At 36.8% G+C, this 22,516-nt stretch overlaps 1 protein-coding gene across 7 annotated transcripts in view; it reads right to left on the bottom strand.

Moving 5' to 3' along the window:
• Positions 1-16,475, bottom strand: part of ralgapa2 (Ral GTPase activating protein catalytic subunit alpha 2) — an 85,671-nt gene extending 69,196 nt beyond the window's left edge. For 5 of the 7 annotated variants that reach the window (XM_037977781.1, XM_037977780.1, XM_025004998.2 and 2 more), the window contains exons 1-3: positions 16,217-16,473; positions 4,514-4,624; positions 4,292-4,341 (exon numbers count right to left, since the gene is read on the bottom strand). In XM_037977781.1, the coding sequence (XP_037833709.1) occupies positions 4,292-4,341; positions 4,514-4,624; positions 16,217-16,322 (267 nt within the window). In that variant the 5' untranslated portion in view covers positions 16,323-16,473. Of the gene's footprint in view, positions 1-4,291; positions 4,342-4,513; positions 4,625-16,216 lie in introns of all 7 variants that reach the window. The other 2 variants (XM_025004994.2, XM_037977782.1) reach the window with 2 other exon arrangements.
• Between the last annotated feature and the right edge of the window lie 6,041 nt (positions 16,476-22,516).

A 22,516-nucleotide genomic window follows, 5' to 3' on the forward strand; every position in this document is an offset into this window, starting at 1 on the left:
ATCATCAAAATTAAATGAAATAAACATTTGAAATATATGAGTTTGTATGTAATGTATGACTATAATATACAAGTTTCACTTTTTAAATGGAATTACTGAAATCAATCTACTTTTTCATGATATTCTAATTTTATGACCAGCACCTGTATGTAATATGTCAGTCCCATTAAAATCACCATATTATGCATATGATAAAACTTAAGAAAGCAGATATGTCTGCTGTTAAAAGCAGATGTCTCTATCCTCACTTTAAGCTAGTCATGTACAACTGCATGGACCAATAAAAACTGTTTAAATACAAATGCAAACCACATTTCCAAGTGTGTTCTGTTTATTTTTTAAAAAAGGAGATTGTAAAATCAAATAAAAACAAACTCAACTAAAGCAAGACATAACACAGACTCCTATTTCTCAACTATCAAGGAAATCTCCTGAAGACTGAGCAGAAATGCAGCAGTTTTCATTCTCCAGTGAAGCCAGTAGGTGGCAGCAGCAGAGTACAATCTTCCTGCTAACCCAGCTGCTTCAGGTTGCTCTTTGGACTTTTCTGAAAGCTAAACTGCATCAGAGCAGTTTAGCTTTAGCAGGTGCACCTTTAAAGTCTTTCCACCACAGTGAATTTTAAAATGGAGAAAGTAATCAAATTTTAATGCTGTTTCATATTAAAATGTTAAATTTACTCATATGAATTCACCAAAAATTGACTAAGAATCAGAATAAGAATATCCTCTAATGTAATTTCTTTTTAAAACCCTAACTACTTTTTATAAGCTTGCATGTATGCATTAACCAGCCTTCACCTGCTGCTGAACTCCCAGTCATAACTCATTATGAACAAAACAAAAAACGCTTGGTTCAGTGGCTCAGGGCAGCCCTTTTAAACATGTTAGACATTTTTTAAAAACCTCTAACATGTCTAAGATTTGTATTAGGAAGAGTCTGAATAAATTATACTGGTCAGAAAAACTATAAGGGAGGAAAAAAAACGTGGATCAATTAATTTTTTGGTAATTTCCAGTTATCCAAATCTGTTACGATTGTTAAAAGCAGTTAATGAAGACAATCACAGCAATTCTACATCTCATAATAATTGTTTCTATTCATTTAATATGTTTATGTTTTCTGACAAAGACTGGTGGATTGTTACATTTGTCATCTGGCTGTAATTAAAAATCTGCAAATAATGAGGAACTAAAATCTAATGACGTGCTGCCGTTTGCTCAGTACAGTGATAAAATGTTGACGTCAAGAACGGTTTCAAATTAGGCAAATCCAGAAAAAGTTCATGACAGGCTGGAGTTTTCTGAAAGATTATCCTTCTTTAAACATAATACCCCCAAAATGCATTAAATTAGTTTTTAATTTGCCCCATTAATAGACCATTTACGTTTCAAAGTGTCCATTAAAAATGCAAGATATTTCAGATGAGGGGATTCTCAGAGGAGACAACAAGGGACAGCTGGAATGCTGAGTCAGGTCCGAATGATAGACAAGAGGTCATGGCGAGGTCATATCCTGGAAAGAAAGAGGACATGCAGACTTTCCTCTGAAATTTAGACGGTCCCAAGGCTGTCCCTTAACCTGTCCCACAACCTCAGTGGCACGGAGATAAATACGCGCTCAGGCAGCGAGAGGTCATCAACAGTCATGTGGGAGCATAAACAAGTCAGGAGTCTCTTCAAGGCTGAGAAGCCCCGTTCTGGGCGTGTGACAGCAAAAACTGACTTATAAAACTCAAACTGGTCTCACGTCCAATGTCAAAGGAGCATTTGTCAATAAAATACTTTCCATGGACTGAATCTTCCTGGCAACGAATGTGTTCAGCAGCAAGAGTCTTTCAAATGGGGACAGAAGTAATATAATCTTAGAAAGATCATTTTATATTTAACCCTTTAACAAGAGCCACTCTGATAGAAAATACACCTTAAAGTATCTCTATCAGCAATGCACATCAAGATTCTGCATTTTCATCAGTTCTCTGAATAACTGGTCAGATTGCAGCTAGTAGCCGAAGCTCCCCACGCAACTTCACAAAGTCAGGAGATTATTGCCCAACTAAAATGAGGTCAGAACTCACACTTTGACATTCACAAACATTCAGGAGAATCCTATTTATAGTTTGGAGTTTAGAAGTTAAATTTTGCAAAACATATTTCCTCCTATCCAGATCTCTTTGTAGATTCTAGCAGTATTTCTGTAACATTTGGCTATGGAGGCTAACTCTAATTTTAGCCATTTCTTTGTTATCAAACACACTGAGCAGTATATTTAAAAAAAAAAAATACTTTTGGTGTTAAAACTAAGGTTATAAATATTCCATTGTACTGACTTGTATATTTAATTGTATATTTATATGTACTAATAAATATGGCAAAGTTTCTGCTGTAGTAAATCAACAACATGCTCTGTGTTATGAATCAAAAACCAAATATATCTAACATATAGCTAACATAAAACGTGCTACAATAAATATGATGGGACATTTTTTTAGAAATCCTGTTGCATTCCCACAGAGATGAGGTCTGTTATTGGTCAGTTCTGGTGCAGCATCGACAGTGGCAGTGGCAGCTGACACAAATAAAATACTGAAAGGGAACAGCAGTGGCTGCTGGTCGAAAGGGGGTGGATCACTTTGATAGTGCTTATAAAGAAGGACAAAAGATTACCCCCGTAAGATACCAGGGATGATCACACTCCCCACAGCAATCCTCAGGAAACCAATCAGTCATATACCTCATCATGAAGGAGAAGTAATCCACACATAAGCAAATCACAACAAACACACAATTACTGCCACCTCCAACAAATCTGAATGCAGAGGTGGGACTCAGATGAATGTGGGGCTGTATTTTCATTTATTTGGTGACCTGAAGGCCTAACTGCTGCCTTCCTGAAAAAAGAAATCATCCAGAGAATAACAGGGGCAACAATGCTGAGCTGTGTTATTCTTCTTAACCTGTCATACAGCATTAAAGTGTGTCAGCGAAGCTTAGTGCTGCAAAATGGGTTTTGTTCCAGACATTATTCATTTATAGACCACTCTACTCTCTGGTCTGAGGCAAGCAAGACAAAGGCTGCAAAGGCTTCTGCCTTGATTTCTGTACCTAAAGCCGGTGATGCAAATTTGCATAAAGGTCTCCCCTGTCATAAACTGGATTCCTTAAACTTGTGATTTTAAATACAGCACAAGCCAGAAAAATGCTTGCTTGTTTGATACATAGAAAGAGTCAAAAAATGAAGCTAATAACTCCACTTGTGCCAAAATCTTATTAAAACATAATTTACTTCATCTTTCACGTTGCCGTTTTATAATCTCTGGTTTAACCTGACACATACCACCAATAATAGCAAATTAGAGACCACATATGTTTTAAAAGGTCTTATCTAACATGGAGTGAAGAGTGAGTCCGTGAAGTCTGGCAGAGCTCAGGATCAAAGCAACTCTGTATCTGTCCTGTACACACCACTCAAAGCGAGCTTATCTACTCAGCACACGGGTGAAAGCTCACGTTGTCACAGACAGGGGCTAAAAGGGGACAAATGAGGGTTAAGCTGCTTTCAATATTGACTCCATAAATTTGGGAGAAGAGGGACTCCAGGATGTATTTACAGGTCAGATGGCTGAATGTGTGCTGACAGGCAGGGTGGCTTTCTTAATGTAAAGACGAACAAAGTGGATGAAGATGTTTTAAGTGACTTTTTTTTTTTAAACCAGAGAATTCTAATCTTGATGGAAATTTCAATTTTGAAAAGAACCTAACTTAAAAGGTAAAGATGCAATTCAGAACTTTACATAGATATTATATTCAGACAAGAACACTGACACAGTTCCCTAGTGATCTGTAACTTCTGAACAAAACGTGTCGTTCAAAAGGCACAAAGAGACTAGCTCCCATTCTGATCTGCTGCTATCTTTACAGAACTGCCCATAGCAAATGTAACCAGAGAGCTGATTGTTTGTACTTGAAATTTGATCTGCCGTCGCAGTCAGGTGAAAAAAAAACAATGTAAAAGGACTTTAACCTGCAGACCCAACATTGTGCACACGCAGAAGACATGCTCTTTTAGATTTGCACACACCAGTGTTTTTAAAAAGCGAAAAATTAGATTAGTATAGAAAAATGATTGAGCTAAGACTGTTTTTTTTCTTTTGCACAATCTCCTCCTGACTACCAGCCTTTCTGTGGCAAATTCAGGAAGTAAGCAAATTTGCAAATCTGCACTATTGCAATTATGATCCTGCTAGACTTCTGGGTGGATTTGAAACATCAGCAAAAAGCAGGTGACTTACTTCAAAAATAAAGAGGATAGAGTCCAGCTCCTCCCTCTGAGATTTGATCCCTGTAACACAAAGAAAGTTATTTTTGTATTCCTGCACTTACTGTTGTAAAAAAAAAAGAAGTGGGGCAGAAATAATGCGTAGATTGGCAGAAGGAAGACGGTTAACAATTAAACTACTACTGAAGTTTGTAGTTAACTTTTGAACGTGCAACAAAGTGTTTTTTTTGCTTACCTTTTTGTTTTAAGTTGCTTTCCAGTGTAATGAAATTTTCGTAGAAGATAAAATAAATCTGCGAGGAGTTGCTCTCAAAGAATGCCTTAAGTTCACTCTTATCAATAATATCTGTGGAGAAAGAAAAGAAAAGTTTCAGTAAGTAACAAACAACAACAGACACGTGTTATTCCATAATAACTGAGCATGGATACAAATGATTTATTTGATGGATATTCGCAGATTCCAAAAGTGCCTCTCTTAAATAGGCAATTTACCATTCTGTCTATTTGGAAGGTGCACCTTTTTTAATCTAACTTGATCTAAAGTTCAAGATAATCCATTATTTGTTTTAGACATGTAATACAATAACTTCTTGTTGATGAGTTAAACGCTTAGAAAAGTAAAAAAGTAAGTAATTTACCATTGCTCGACAAAAAGAAAAAAGTCACCGTCTGAATTTATCTGAGCAAACAAGTAAAAAACTCCCACTGGAAATGTGTTTTAACCATTACTTTGAGTAATGAGCAATCATTGGAGGTTATTTAAGAGCTACTTTATATTAGATTAAACAAAAACAATTATTTAGACATAAAAATAACAAAAGGATTCAGGAACCATGAGACAATAGTTTCACTCGTGGAAAAACTCCCAAAGAATGACTGAGATAGGTTTTGTGATTAGCAGGAAAATATCCAATATTAATATCTGAAAGATCCACCTTGATTGGTAAACGTTTTCTTCCATAATGGAGATTTTTGGTTCTTCCTCAATTAAAAACCTGATCAGAAAATGTTTATTTAGAAAACTGCTGAATGTGACTGACTACGGATAAAAAGCGAGCCGATGCAAACAGATGGAAAAGAAATCCCAAACGCATTACAGAAAGAGAGGCCATCACTCGCCATGCTTTCCCAACATGGGATGGGCTCGTCCTGAATAATTAAATGTAGGTCAGGAGGAGTCCTGGCAAAAAAAATCAGCAATTAAGATTCACCTTCTGTTGCAAATCTCATTCTACCACATGGTAAAGTGGAGGGCTAGCAGAAGCTGGCCAGCTCCTGGGGAGTGCTGGAATGATGTACGACGTGAGAAAGACTCAGACCACTTATCTGTGCCCTGAGAATAAAGCAAGGATAATGAGGACACAGGGTGGGATAATCGAGTCAAAGACAGAATTGCTTTTAGATTTCGGCCTCGATGGAGGAAAGATTCGCATAGCCTCATGAAAGAAATGAAAAGGTCTTTCATTTAACTGATATGATGCATGTAATAAAATAATATACACTCACAGGTCAGACTGGACAGTCAAACTAACTGAAGCTTTCAAGCTCATCTCATTGTCTTAAAAGGTGGACTAACTTGCCAGTGACATCAACAACAAAACAATGGCTGCTTTGTTAAGTAATAACCAGTTGCTGTCAATTAGCAATCCTTCGGGTAATGTTCACACAGACACAAATACAGACATGCCCTTTTATGATTTTGATGCAAAAGAACAAAAACAGTGCTTGAACTCTTCCTTACAAGGAGTTCAAACATCCACAATCGTCAATTTTATAGTTTTCATGTTTGTTTGTGTGGGGGACGAAAACAAAAAAGGCTAAACCGTCAAAACAGGTTTAAGGCAATTCTAACCACTTTCCCTTATTAAGTCTAAAGGTATGCAAAGAAGCTGACTCAGCCCTTTCTCCACCTGCCGTCAACTACCCATCACCTGAAGAGCCACACGAACAAGTTTACCAACTGCACCTTGAGTTTTGCAGCTAACCGTTAGCATACAGATGTCCTAATAAGGCAGCTGCTGTTGTTGTTGTTTAGCAGTTCGTTCAGACCAAACAGAGCTGCCCTAATGCTGAAACAGTTTGTCCTGGCGTTGCTAAACCAGCTGAGTGACAACAGAGTCATTAGTGACGGAGTTCAGTGTTGTTTTGTCTGATGTTCATCAATGCAAATTAAATGCGAACAAATAAACAGCAACATTCCCATGCAAGTAGAATATATCTGCAGCATAGATACACAGAGAGGGAGTAAATAATTCTCTTTATTTGAGCAAAGTGACAAAACTGAGTATAGAGTCTGTCACAGAGTATAAACCTTTGGCTCCACTATGTTAGAAAACTGCTGATAATGAGTTTCTCAATGCAAAACTGAGACACATGTAAAGTTTGCAACCAATGGGCAGAAATGACATGTTAGCCCCTCCCTGCTAAATGCTGCTGCTTTGTATGAAACCGTGGCAGTTTGAATATTTGTTTCTGAGACCATCACTTTCATTCTTCAGGTCTCATGAAGCAACTTCCTTCTTTTCGGTGTAAACTTTGATAAACTCTAAAAAAAGGTGCTCTGACTTTCACTGAACGTTCTCTTCGGGATGTGTTTTTCGCAACATAACATTTTATCTATTTTTGCCTACTGTTAGCTCATTTCCAGAAAACTCTTCACTCATTGTCCTTCATAGACGTCTCGGGTGTCCTCAGCATGAGGACAGAAAGAGACAGAACTTGTTTTCCAGGACTGGGAATGGTGAGGATGACACAATATCCTCTGTACAAAACAAGGTAACTCTGTCCTTCAATAGACCACTTCTTAATGTCAAAATGAAAGGCTTGGTGAAAAGTAGCTAAAGAAAGCTAAAACAGGGGGCTGTTTTGGCAGGAGGAAACCTTGACCTAAATACAAGTGACTGAACAAGCTGGTAGTTGTCTATCTTTTCCATAAAATCTGCAAAATTCATAAAGCTGGAAAAATGAGCTTATACTTCACATTTATACTGATGCTTTCCATGGTTTAATTGAAGTGTGAGCAAAAGATTCACCAAATAAGAAAGGCTGGACAGTGATGAAGTGAACACAAAAGTCTTGACAAATTTGAGGCTTACTTATGACAATACATCCCATCCCTGTTGTTATTCATATTAGAAAATTCAGAAAACTGTTGTAGCTGACCACAGTAGTGGATGAGATTGGCTGTGGGTGTTTTACTGAATAGGACCAAACTCTTCAAACACTTTAAAAGATTGTGTTCTTGCACTTTACACTAGAATCAAATCATACTGGAGATCAGATTAAAGGACCTTTAAAGCACTGGAATGTGGACAGAATATCAGCACAAAAAAGTTCGACAGCACTTTGCTGTTTTTGTAGGTGCTTCTGTAATGCCTTCTTGATGAGAGAGGTGATAAAAGTTTGGACCAGAATAGGCTCTCTGACTACAGAGCTACAAAAGCAGAAAAGCCATGTGAGGTTGAACTTTTGAAATCCTACAACAAAAGAATGAAGCTGCAATAGGTACATGCTCTTCAAACGTGGAAAACATGAAAATAGGTTTGACAAGACCTTAATTTTGATGAAGCAGATGAGTTTATGTGAATATTCATAAATTAAAACTACAATGGAAAAAGGATGATATTTAGAATCAGAAGTAGGTCATGCCTTGAAGAACAGCCTTCCAGATATAGTGCTGGTTTAATGGCCCTTGGCCATTTTAAACAGTGAAAACTGCTTGTTCTGTTGATTAAGTCAGAATTGTTGTTACAGACTAAACGTTGTCTGTACATTTCTTTGGGATCCTGCTGACATTGATAACCTAATGACTCAATAACCTACAATCTTTTATTATTGTACTGAAGCCAAAAACACTTGCAATGGCAGGTTTGTGTTGGATGGCACGACTTTCCATTGTGATATACTTCCTGTTAACTGCCAAGGAATGGCACTTCCTCCACCCTCATGTCAGAGGACCAGCTGGAAAATAATAACATGCAGCCAAAGTTGGCATTCATTTCAAAGGACAAATTATCACTCTATTTTGCCTAAATGTTTGAAGAAGGAAGATGTTATCAGGTCAATGTCATTCAGAAAAAAAAATCTGAAAAACAAAACAAAACAAAAGAAAAGCATTAATACAAATATGTTCCAGTGTCTGGAAATACAAAGAGTGCATTTCAAATTAACCTCATCTACGTAGTGTTTCACTAGGATTTCTGAACCAAAGAATAAAAAAGGTTGTTTAAAATGCCACACCGTGTTAAACATCTCGATGGCTTGCTTTTGATCCACAACTTTACATGAATAAACCAGAAAAGAACGACATTCATCTTGTGGGTAAAGCAAAACAATTTAATCTTCAGCTGAATAAATAATGTGCCTTGTTATTCAATCTAATGCTTTTTTTTTAAAACCAGGATAACAAGCTCTGTGTGATACTGCTCTGGACTCTATTTTAGTGCTTGCTGGGAAAACCAACTCGGTGAAGGTCATTTAGTCAGCTGAAGCCTCTTACACATTGTCAAGCAACTCTGCCCACCACCACTTGTTCAAACTTAATCAGCACATAACACTTAATGTAAGAACTCACAATGCTCCAAGGTATTTTCAAACCATATTTAACTCTCTGGGCAACTTTATACAAGCGTGTTTTACGCCACTTAAAGACCAATCATTAATATGCCAAGTCATACACAAAAGCAGCCTAATCGAGCCTTTGATTAGACAGATTAATTTGCATTAGCTCTGGGCTAACTAACGCTGCAGGTGCACTACATTCTTGCCAGAAAGGAGACGCAACAGAAAAGACTGATGTGTTCCTTTGGCTGCACGCTGAGGAAAGACAGAGTACTCTTTAAGAGATGCCTCAAGGGTACCAACACAGAAAGGAAAATAAATAAATAAATACAAGGTAGATGCTAATGTGGACGCTAACAGATGCAGCATTGATGGAACTTTCCGTCACGTATGGTTACCTAAAAACAGAGGGCCATAAAAAGTTTCCAAAAATAAGAAATCCAAATTCCACCTCCAGTCAAAGGTAATGCTAAACAGTAACACGTTTTCTCATTTGTTGGAGTACCTCACAGGTTCTTAAAGAAAAGAGAGCTTCTCATTTTATTGTATAATGGGCCTTATTACTGTACAAGCCTAAGGAGCATAAAAAGACAATCTAGTTTTACTCAGTTGTGCATGCTGGAAATCTTTGTGGGAATTACTGTGGTTGATTTTTTAAAAAGCAGAAAATGCAACTAAGATTCCTAACCTTTTAGGAAGTGCATTTTTCTGTAATAATATACACATTTTCTGTTACCTCAAGTTTTAATATAGCTGTTTTAAGTTGCTACCTTAATGAAAAACAACGGATAAACACAAGAAAGAATACTGTGTGCATTTTATATTCATGACTAGCATATTAGGAGTTACATAATGTCGTGTTTTTTTAACCCCCTGAGAGTTTCATATACCTCTTATGGGACATTGGCTTCCCTGCACACAGTTTTTTTTCTGTTCAACTTAGACCTATTGTCCTTATTCAAGGACTCTTTGTTTTGATTTGTAATGTTTTACTTGTTGTATTTTTCAGTTGTTTAAGTTTTGATTTACTAATTGCTCAAAAGCAAGATTTGGTTTTATTAGGTCCTACTAATCCCAAACAACTACTGGAAATTAAAAATGCAAACCTAACAAAAGTTCAGGACTCAGGAGGTTCGTTGTCACAGAAAAGATAAAAGTATAGAGTCACCTATTCGATTTCTAAAACAACAGGATTCATATTTCATCCACCCAGGCTAAGGATGGTCTTATTTGAAACCAAAGATTTTACTAACTGAATTTTCAGAAACATTAATAAAAAGTTTAGAGCTGCTACTTTTATTGACTTTACCACAATGCTTTAGTATTTTCATAACCTTGACTACATTACTGATGACTAAAGCATCATAAATTATTAAAACTGCATACATTTACAAATCTAAATAAACAACTTCCCTAATATTTACCCATTCCTTTTAAATAACACAGTACTTTGATACTTCTGTAGGCTCCGGAATCTTGTTTATTTTTTTACACATTTTTTACACAAATACAGTTAAGATTAATTAAATGTTAATATGTTTAATTGGTAGTGATTCAGACATCCAAACTGATTATTTAAAACACAGAAAAAAGCCTTTTTTTCACAACATGTCTCACTGAAGACAAGGTTTATTATTACATCAGTCATGGTGCGTGTAATTTCATTATAATGTGACTGTGCCAAACAGTACATGGGTGTGTCTGGCCTTGCGGTGACTGTCTAGCTGTGAAACAGATTGGGACCTGAAGTACTGCACAAAACACAGTGTGACACAGTCATGGCAGAACTGGCAATACCTGACTTTATCCCAGTCTGAGTCCAAATTTAGACAAGTGGCTAAACATTAAAGATCTGGTCACTTTCATTATGTCTTTTACAGACCTTAAGATCTTTTATCAACACAGAGCTGACACTGATTTCATTACAGATGGATGCAAAATAATAAAGCTGATGCAGTAATACGATGGTTTCTGACTTTCCACAAGAGCTGCAATTCAGGAGATATATTCGCTTTCAACATAAGACTTGGGATTTAGTGTCTCGCTATACTTATCAGCCTAGAATTTGTTCTAAAACATCCTCAAGTAGCAATCAGCAACACAAGGCAAAGCTGAGTGCTTACTTTTCTTTGGCTTTAAATCCTCTGAAGATTAGCAAAAGCCTGGGCTCTAAATGAGACAACATGAAAACGTAAATCCACTTCAAGATCATCATCGATAACACATCTTGCCACAGTAAACTACAGATGTTTAGGTTTGGGTATCAAAAAAACATAATGGGTAAACAGTTCAACTAGATGAACTGGTTTTCCACTGGGAGCTGTATAAAGGTTACACAGACATTATCCTGAACACAGCACAAGGTAAGAACTATATTTGTGTCTGTAGCTCTGTAGCAGGGCAGTAATGAAAAGAAATAAGGCATTCATGAAACACCACATGATATTTGTTTTTGCTTGAGAATTGGGTTTTGCAGTAGCTGTAAAAACACATGCTGACAGTCATGCCTCAGAATGAAAACAGAAAAAGCCAGACCAAGAAGACTTGCCACAAGTTTGAGAATGGATGTATAATACAGCCTACATATTACCAGTTTGTTTACACATAAAAGAACTATAACATGGCAAAAAGTAATTTTCCTGGCTGACACCCAAAACATGAAAATGAAAAGAGTACGATTATAAAATATTGGAGATTTAAGTGTTCCTGTTAATCCAACTTGAAACATAAATCAGTTACTTATTTTCACACTTGTTGAAAAAGACTAGGACACTGAAAAACTTTCTCTTAGATTATATATAAACACTGGCATCTAAAAAAAAACAAGCACTGAGATATTTCATAACTAATGATGTGTTTCTGCACATTGATAAAATAACTAGAGATGTTACAAATCTGACAATCAGCTGTTCCTCATTTCTGTTTGCAAACAATACCAATAAAGCTTCCGGATTTTTTTTTGCATGCCCTTCAGGAGGGCTTGGTGTGAACGAGCTAGCCTCTGTGTATTTCCATGACTAAATTTGTTATTCTAATGACCAAGGGGTGTTGGCACAGGACTTCTTTGTGCAGCCAAATGCACACAGCTCCACCAGCTCAGAGACCTTATCAAAGTGTAGATAAAAATATCTACACCGCTGAACAGTAAATTTATTGACTTTTTTTTTTTTAAGTCTGAGGTCACTTCTTATATCTATATTTTGGTCTAAGTGAGCCAAGATTTCTTGTAATCTTTCAAAGTATTCTTGAGTATTCAATTCATTTTAGGCTGCTTTTTAATTTTATATATATATATATATATATATATATATATATATATATATATATATATATATATAATTTATTTTCATTCCAGTCTTTGTACATGACTAATTTCAGGGTAATATTTTTTGGTTTGTTAGTTTGCTAAACCCCTTAAGACTACCTTGGTTTCATTTAAACATAAAAAGGCACCTCAATTCAAGGGACAAAACAGTCGTATGTACAAAAGTGAGACAACTAAGCAAAGCCCAATGTTAAATTGGACTTTTAGACACTTTTTTTTTGAGTGACAGCTTACTGACACCAAAACAACTCAGTCTCATTTCTATAGCTACAACTGTGAAAAACATACATAAGACATGAAAGAAAATAGCCTCTTTACAATAACACTGTAATTCTCAAAGACCTATTAGTAAAACTTGTCATTTTGAATATATAATAATGTTGGCATATTATTTTATGACAGGGGAAAGATGCTTGCTCTTATGAAAGATCACTGTCGTTCCTCCAACATTTTCCTTCGAGGATAAAGATTACAAAGATTGTTTTAAGATTAGGCAACACTAAACCTGATATTTGCATTATTAGCTACAGTACCTGCAGGTTCTAATGATTATTTATTTTGCCTTGTACTTACAGCCAGAAAGCTTGGGTCTGTGTCATGCAAATAAGTGTTAAAAGTATTTTTTTTCCAAGTTGAATGTGTGATCACATATATATAAAGAAAGAAAATTTGTTTAAAAATTATAAGACTTCCCTTTAAATGTCATTTTTATCTAAACCTTTAAAGTGTTAATGTCAGCTACTTTTTGGTAGGACAAAGGACAAGATACTGATAATTGTCACAAGTCTAAGCTGAACAAAAACAACAATAACTAAAAAAAAAAACTTGAGAGTCACACGTTAGGAGATAAATCAGTTACTTTCGCTACACAAAGGATGTTCTTAAGAGCCCCTCCAGTTTTATTTCTCCTGGTGCTTCAGCTTTTGATTTCCTCTTCCAGCAGCAGCACTTTTACTCGACCCTGAAAACACTCAAAGTCAATGATGAAGGCAGGTAAGGCGGATGACTCCACATTTCTTTTTTTTTTTCGCCATTAAAAATTAGTGCCAAGCCTTTTTTTCTTTAAAAAAAAAGCACCTTTCTCTGAACTCAGACACCTTCAACCACAACCGCTATTATCACTAGCAACACTTCCAAGACATGAACTGTTGTTCCCACGCAGTTCAACAGCACAACCCCACTGGTTCTGTTTACACCATCGGAAAAGGACAAATGGAAGAAAACAATAGCTACTTGTGATAAAGATTCTTCTGTTTAGAGATGAAGACATCCTTCTTTCAGCCAACTAGTCCACAGTGAAGTCCTCACTAAACAGAAACTTGGAGTCGGACCTGCTGACTTTGCAAACAGACCTCAAGCTGTGGGAGTAAGTGAAAAAAGAAATACTGCCCTGTGGATTCACCCTGTATTCCTCCACACACACACTCAAGTGTACATTCAAGTCTCTGGAGGATTTTCTACACTTACAACAATTGCATTGTCATCTGTAGCTTTGTTTCTCTGTGTATAATAAATGAAATACCAACACGCGTCAGTGGCGGTTGGAATATGAAATGAGAAGAACTGAAAAGAATATGAGGAAAAGGCCTTCGTGCCACTGCTGAGAGAACCAGCGAGCGATCAGGTGGTTTGTTGGCCTCCTGTAATTAACAACCACAGCCAAATCCAGCCAGGCATGACCAGCAAATTAACATGCAGCAGCTTTCACACACTACTCCACAGATCTGTTAAGTGAGCAAGAAAAGCAACACAAGAACACTCTGAAAATAGCTCCGACCGCAGATACTACAGCTTGATTCAACAAGCTCGATTAACAAACTACTGGACATGTAGAATTCCTGAATACAAACAGATAAAATATGTTTGAAGTGTAACAGATAGAAATGTTGAAGACAATTTTATTTTAGCAGTTTTTATATGGCTTCGAACATATTTTTGAATTCAATCATACAAGTTAAACAGTTTAGCATCGACTGTTGCAACATTTTGTGCTGTCATGGCATATTAACACAAACTGCTTCTTATGAGGCCAGCAGAGTGTTACTGTTCTGTTATGGATAAATGCTTCTTTTACCAATATTATGAATAGTTTGATGGTCTGATTATAAAGAGACAAATGAAAACAAACCCAAAAAAGTGAGAAATGAAACAACAGCCTTTCTTCTCCAAGTCCCTGTGCTAGATTTCATCACACCCCATCTCTGATCACAGCTTCCTGCCCACACAGGATCCAACTGGACCAGAAGGGAAATCCTTCGCTGAAAACACTGCGAAACCTGCAAATTTGAGGAACATCGATGTGCCGACCCTACGAGCAGCTACCGGACAAACACACAGACCTTATCTTTCGCCGCACACGAGGGAAAGAAAAACACGGGAGGACACGCCGAACTCGGAGCTGACCTCCACCGACTCTTGACATTAACTGTATGCTTTTCTCCATCATTTTACCTTTCCACGGATTATTCAAGCTGCTAAACAACACTTTGAAATTGACCGTCACTGGTGTGCCAACACACAAGAAATAAAAAAGCAGAGAACACATTGCTGCATAAAAGCCACAATCAATATGACAACAAACCCTAAACATCTGAAATTGAATTGTCCTCCTGCAGTTCCTCCTCTTTGAGGAGACTTTATACATGCAAAGTAAAGCAACATAATTCCACCAAAATGGGAAGGGTTATTCTGAAATACTGTATAATAGACAGTGGCAGAAAATAATAATATCTGTGTACTAGTGCAAATGTAATTTACAATCAGACTGCATGTTAGACTAGACGTTAATCCTTGCATGTGTGGGTGATCTGCTGTGACAGAAAATCAAGAGAAAATACATTTATTTCCCGCTCGTATGGCTAATTCGCCGCTGCTGTTCTCGGCGTATACGATCCTGTATTGACAACTTCGTTCCTATCTGCTTTTGGCCCTGGCGCCTGTTGACCCCAATCTGTCTGTGGAGCACTGAGAATAACACAACGCTGCGTACTGTATGCCACAGTTTCCCAACGCTGTCAGAGCCATGATAGATGTAGCCTCGGTCCATTTTGGTGTGGTGCAATAAAAATAATATTTTTGAATATTTAAAATGCCTCTGTAGTTATGCTTTATAGTCTCCCCCCAAAAAACCCGATTTGTAGTAGTGCTTATTTTGTTTGCTTAATGTCTGTGGTTCATCAAGCCCTGCCGTGAAAATGTTACGGGCGTATTTTGCCTGAAACTGAAATGTTTTACTGTTCAATCTCTGAGAAAAATCTCTAAATTTAGCCCAAGTCCATTGGAGGTTATCATAGCTTATTTGTGAACACTCAGCAGGCTGTAAAAATATTTAAATGTGCAGCACAAGAAACAAAAATGCTCTGCACAAAAATGAGGCTAAGTCATTTGATATTATTGTCTCTTTAAAATACAGTGCTGGAAGACAAGCTGGGGAGAGCAGCTAGTTTTATGATTGTCATAAAGCCAGCACTTCCTTGTCCAATAAAAGAAACAAGAACTCTAAGAGTTAAGGTACAGCACTATGTTGCCCAGTTATGAAATGCATTGTTAAAAATACAGATTTTGTTTTTTACCTCAACCAAGCAAGCTTAAATAAAAACCTTGATCTTAGTCGGTCTGAATGAACATCAGTGGCTTTTGTTTGTGCTTCTGATTATTGACTTATATTGATGCAACTGCGTTATAAAATAGTCACGATGAAACAGGAGACAACAAAGGCTGTGGTGGTCATGTGAACCACGGATGCACCACAACATCAGTTAGCACGCTAGTTAGCAGCCAGGAAGCTAGCTTGCATTAGCCTCTGTGCTCCATCCCAGTCTGGCTCGTCTAATATGACCATGTCTTTAAAAGACAGAGGTCCAAACTGGACGAGAAGCAAGCACTTCATAAGGAAGTTCACGCTGCCTGTCAGCTAACCAGGATCAGACGCCGCGGCGACAGGCAGCCAGCTAACCTGCCGCCGTGTTTGACGTTAGCCGTCTCTGGTGGTTAGCTCCAGAAGCTAAGCCTCGAACGGCGCAGCATCCGCGGCTCCGGTGACATTTCACTCACCTATCAGCGCCCGGAGGTGTTTGAGCCGGGTCAGAACATCCTTCTTTGGGTCCAGAACTTTCTGTGTAGATTTCTTGACGTCTCCATGCACCCTTCGAGTGAACATTCCGCTGTAAAATGCAACCGTGGGAGCAGAAATCACCTGTGTTTCACCATGTACACCGAACCTCCGGCGTGACTGTCACTTTCCGCACCGCCACTCTATGCTTGCTCGGTAAACATTCGCCCGGCAGTCGCTGGTAAACCTTTTTTTTTTTTTAAGTGGGTGTGTAAACACGGAAGAACAGCCTGACAACAGGGACTGGCTGGATACGCCTATTTGTTTATAACAGTTCCACCTTGCGCTGCCAGGGTTGTTTTTTTTTTTATTTTTTTTATACCGCTGTTAAAAAAATAAGCTGCAGATCTACTTTGTAGTTTGAATACAAACTAAATGATTCAGTGTTACAGTCTAGATTTAAAATTTTTGAGACATAACGTAACAACATCTTTATAGCTGCATTCTTCTAAACATCATATATTAGCAGACACATTTAAAACAAAAATATGACTAAACACTAATATTTGACAGCTATTTTAATAAATGGATGTGAATGTGTAACTGTTGTTAAAGCTCTCCAGCGCCCCCTGGTGTACGCATTAGTTTTTGCGTTTGATTCGTCAAAATACCTGCAACAAACAGTTAGACATTATTCTAAAAATAGTAAATATTTTAATATATATATTTAAGCCTAAACAGACTGGAGTGTATTTTCAGTGCTTATCAGCAGCCTAATATTAAAACTAATTAGATAATTTCATTTATACACTCTTACCATGGTCACAAACGCTGATTACTCTCCCAAATGCCAAAGAGCAAGAGGTGGCATACATCCTGGTTGCCTGTCTGTTGCATGTGGAAAATCTATTTTATTTCCCAGACAAACAAGATAAAAGTATAAATTTAGACTGAGAAGAACAAAGAGTACGCTGAGAAAACTATTGCAGAGGTGGAAAGATGCAAAACCGAGACGTAAAGGTCCAAGCTGAGGCTGCCATGACAAAAATAAAATGCAGCATCGTAATAACCACAAAAGTAATTAACTTCATTTCAAAGTTATGCACTCTGTTTAAGAGTTTCTAAAGATTTGTAATTGCCTTTATTGTTTTTTAAACACAGTGGTTTATACATTCAAGGAAAATGATTGATGATAAAACTAACTTTACTGAATTGTTGTAAATCTTCAGTAAATTTACATCAAATATGTCATAATAGCTGTAATGTAAACATGCTTTAACTACATATAAAAAATGAAGCTGGTGGTTTTGATTAAACCTTAAACACTGACTAATTTAATTATTTATCAGCATAAAAAAATATTTTCTGTGCAGGGAGTTGCTGAATTGATGCAAATTATCATCACAGATGTTACAAAAACAAATAAAGAGCATATAATCTGAATATTGATACATTAAAAAAGGCATGATAACCACAACTCAACAGAATAGAAACACCTGATAACAAAAAAAGAATAAGACAAAAACAAATATAATATTCTTTTTGTTTAAACTTGATTAAGTCCAGTATGTTCTGTGACTTACTTGGAAATTGGGTTGGTCAATCTAATTTATCTTTAGTAATTATTTTCTTTGATGAGCACAGTCAAATTTGATTTCATGTACTATATGTTACCTAAAAATAATGTTTTTGTATAAAGTTTTTGTTGTTCTTTTAACAATTAATGCTGAATGCTGATAACTGGGTCTTCTAACCCAGTTATCTGAGAATCATCACAACTAAACAGGCCAAACTATTAGATTAAGAGTTAAAAACTCCATACATTTATGCTAGAATCATACATATATTTAATCAAATAAGACATGTGTCTCAGTTACTGAGTCAGCCTCATATGGAAAAAAATCATGTGATCATCTGTTTTTAGCTAAAACCCCCTCTATGTCTCAGTTTGAACCATTACTGCAAAACCACTTTGTGGGTCACAGGTTAAAGACCTCAAACTGAAAAGCTCATCCATCCATCCATCCATCCATCCATCCATCCATCCATCCATCCATCCATCCATCCATCCATCCATCCATCCATCCATCCATCCATCCATCCATCCATCCATCCATCCATCCATCCATCCATCCATCCATCCATCCATCCATCCATCCATTTATTCATATTTCCATCCATCTACCCCTCCCTGCCTCCCCCCTTCCCTCTCTCCATCCATCCATCCATCCATCCATCTTTACCCACTTCTCCTTTCTGGGTCATGATGGAGCTCCTACCTCTCTCCATCAGTCCCTGTGTGAGCGGTGTAGTACACCAAGGACAGGTTTCAAGTCTAAAAGGCTGAAAGTTATCAAAATGTAAACACAGCAAACTTGCTAGAAATTCTAATTCTTTTGTATACTTTAACTAAGATTGCGTGACATTGAAGCAGATAAATACAAGAGTAGATTAAGTGTTCTGGTGAAACATTATGCAGCCGCACAAGAGCAAAATGATCACTTTATCCATTTTTTCTAAGGCTATCAAACAACACACATCATATTATGCCATCATTATGTCCTTCTGTAATTAACTCCAAAGTACTGCATGGCAAGTCTTCCAACTAATTTGCATAGCGTAATGCAGTAATTATTATAACAAATGATGAATAAACTAAAGAATTTATTTTGAAGAGACTTGATTTTCTCTAATATTCAAGTGAGAACAAAGATGTAACAGATTTTCAGCTGCAGTCATTTAATTCTTTAAACTAGAGGTCTTGATGAGGAAATTAAAACAGGAGAGTTTTGAAATAGAAGAGTTTTCTTCTCATTTGGATCACTTTGCATATTGATAGATTGAAGAGTTCAGTGTGCTCCAGGCATCAATAAATCACTGACATAATTTGAAATCTACTTTGAATTAAGAGGAAAGTCTATCTTCGAAAGAAGGGAAACGTGTTTCTGATCTTAGATTTAAAAAAAAAAGTTTTACAATATTAGATACATACTTTAATCATACATTGATTTTTTTTGTTCTGTGAAATTCTGTTTTATTTATAGTTCCTATATATAAAAAAAGTCTTAATCTTCAGATTTAAAGTGGAACTTAAGAGTTTGAGAGATAAAACTTTAAACACAAAGAACAAAACTTAGAGTGACTGTTTTGCTTTTTCTAAATGTTACATAAATGCAACGTTTAATATAACTAATTTCAAATTTCGGTTTAATTTAAAGTCTTAATATTTCAAGCGAGAGCGTAGTTTTCTTCAAGTTACTTAAATTTACCAGCAGATGGCACCCAAACCATTGATTTGGTGAGCTGAGGCAAGAAAACATTTCCAGCACAGATGTTTTACTATTTGCTTTATGCATTGCCTGCAAAAACAAGTGCGTTAGTTCAGAAAAGTCACATAATTATTTTAAAGGGTATCGAAAGAGACGAAAGAAAATGTTAGAGAATTTTATTCATAAAACATAAAAATTTAAGAGGGAAATTAAGGCACTCACAGGCATATAAGTGTTTTGTAAACAGCTATAGGAGTGAATACTCTCGATAATTGGACAAGACCGTATTCTGTTTCATCTACCACCCCCACACATTGAGCACAGACAATGTTGTGAGAGTGTTTGTCTCTCTTTTTTTCCACAATGAATGTCTTGAATGATAGGAGAGACAACAGAGGCGGGTGAGAGCGAAGGCCGGAGAGGAGGAGTGAAAAAGAAAAAGCGAGAGATGCAAAATCAGCCTTTGCCCTGCAGTTTGGTATGACACTCATTATCTGAAGTGGGCCACTCGGAGAAAGGAGGAAGTTGCCTGTCACAACAGATGTTGATTACACAAAACAGAGTTGTTTGGAAGGATGTGTGAATAAAAAAACAGCTCACACACACACACACACACACACACTGGGTTATTGCTGGCGCTTTGTCATCAGTCTTAATTGATTGTAATCACCATTCCTTCTTGGCAAACCTACCCTGTTCTTGAAGTGCAAGTTATTGCTAATTATCTGAGATGGAACGGACCTACGATAATCTATCAAAAATAACAGTGGCAATGCATGTTTTCTCCCCTCTTTAATTCTGCACCTGGAAATAGTTCACTCTAGCTCATTTTTAATCATAATATATTGTCGCTTGTGTTACTGCAGCTCGAAAAGTCGTTGTTGAGGCGGCAGAGACAAATGAAATATTGTTTTTTTGGGACACACGATTTGCCTTAAAAACAGATTCTCAGAATATAAACGATGAATTGTTGTTTTTAGTTTTGTTTCAAAATGCCAAGGTCTAGCAGTAAATTAAAAATCTCAGTATGACCAAATGGTGGCACTGCAGGCCCACAAATGCAAAGCGCCCCCTTCCTGGCCAGGCTGCCGGACTGATTCCAATCCAAGGTTTGAAAAGCACTTGTCTGCTCTAAATTGTTCTTATAAAGAGCTTGGAAATACTTGACTTTTCTCCTTCTGTGGTTATGGATTTCCTTTTTGTACAATTAAGTGCCATTAAAAGCTAATGTCTCCTGTTAAACTACATTAAGTTGTGAGGGTGAACGGTGGCATGGTTACCCATCCGCATATTTTGAACAGGGGCCCACTTTTGGTGCAATTTTTTTTTTTTTTTCTTTTTTGGAAATCTATATGGGACCATTCAGAAACTTGAGGATGAAAAGGATCAGAAGAGAAACGTCCACAGGGTTTCTGATTAGACCACCCACAGCTGCTTGAGATGTGGAGCAATGAAATAATATAATAAAAACAAACTGACTCAACCAAAAAAAATTATATATATATATATATATATATATATATATATATATATATAATAAATAGCTATTTTTTTTTAATTTTTTTGCTTTGTATCCATTCATTTAAAATTTACAAATAAAAGTACAATATATGTATGTGTATATAATATATACATTTCTTTTAATTCTAATATTTTTAAAAACCTTAGCATATTACCAAACATTTTTGCATGTGAGAACAGCAAGTACTATTAGTTTGGAGGTTAGTATAGAAATAAGGCACAAACGATGATGTCTTGTAATTTAAAGTTGCAGCTCCCACCAGGGGTCGTCACGGTGCCCTCAGTATCCAATATGAGCTCTCATTTGACAAGTTCAAAGCACATTATCACAAATTATTATGCCCATTTCTTTAACTTTGAAATTCTGGTGGGCAAATTTATTTTATAAACAATATTCTGCTTATTTTGTTACAGTACAGATATGGATATAAATGTTTGAATATGGATATAAGCATTTTCTGAGTGTAGTGTTTGTCATGCACACTGCAGTTTGGAGCACATCTCCATAAAGGTTAATGATGGGGCACTCTGAAGTAATTAAAACAAGAGCATTATAAGGCAGCAGTTTCACATAAGGTACTCATAGCAACATACCCCATACTTAATTAAAACTCTTTGCTGACAGCGTTTTGTATCTTCTCAGGTAATCTGCTGTGAAATTAATAAGGAGGAGGAATTAAATGAATAATGTTGGCAACGATTTTTTTTTTTCCTGTGGTATGCATGACAGGGGTCTCCATCAGGAATGCATGATCCTCATTGCGCGGTAAAAATACTTCTTCAGATTCTCTCCGTAATCTGATTCCAATTTCACTTCCGATGTGACACCGTAGCGACGAGCCAGGGGGAGGTTTAATTGAAATGCCAACGCTTTTAATTGGATTCTGTTAAGATGTGAAATTACCTCCTGAATTACAGTCATGTATCTTTAAATGCTGATACAGAATGGTTTCCAGTGGCGATCAGTTAAGAAGCTGAAATAATGCTGAAGTAGAGCTCAGTGCTGAGGCAAACAGGCATTCATAAATTTAAAAACATACTCTTCAGTTTGGGGCTGTCTATTTCAAAGACATTCATCTAGTAAAATATATTTTTTTACATGGGTTGAGGAAAAAAAATAAATACTTATAGATCTGCAATACCTGACATAAGACTCATGGAATAACCTCACAGTTCTAGTAAGATTTCTTTATCAAACTCATGGTATTCTTGATCATGATACAGCATTTACACCCACAAATGTCCATCACCAATAATAAAGTAACTGCCAGATATCCATTGGAAGCAGGAACCCGGCATTCATAGTCGGGCTGAAGGTTTCTGCCTCAGACCACGACATGTTCAGCTAATGTGTGGGCAGTAAACAGCAAAGCTTCCTTCACCTCCTTGAGGGTTGCGCTCTCCTAACCTCCTACACTGAGATTTGAGAATTTTCCCATTCTTCGGCCCGTGTCACTCTGCTGTGGCTGTGCGCGAAACATCCCTGCTCTCCCACTGCCACCTCCTCCACCT

This window comes from Kryptolebias marmoratus, linkage group LG10, assembly GCF_001649575.2.
Source record: "Kryptolebias marmoratus isolate JLee-2015 linkage group LG10, ASM164957v2, whole genome shotgun sequence".
NCBI lineage: Eukaryota > Metazoa > Chordata > Actinopteri > Cyprinodontiformes > Rivulidae > Kryptolebias > Kryptolebias marmoratus.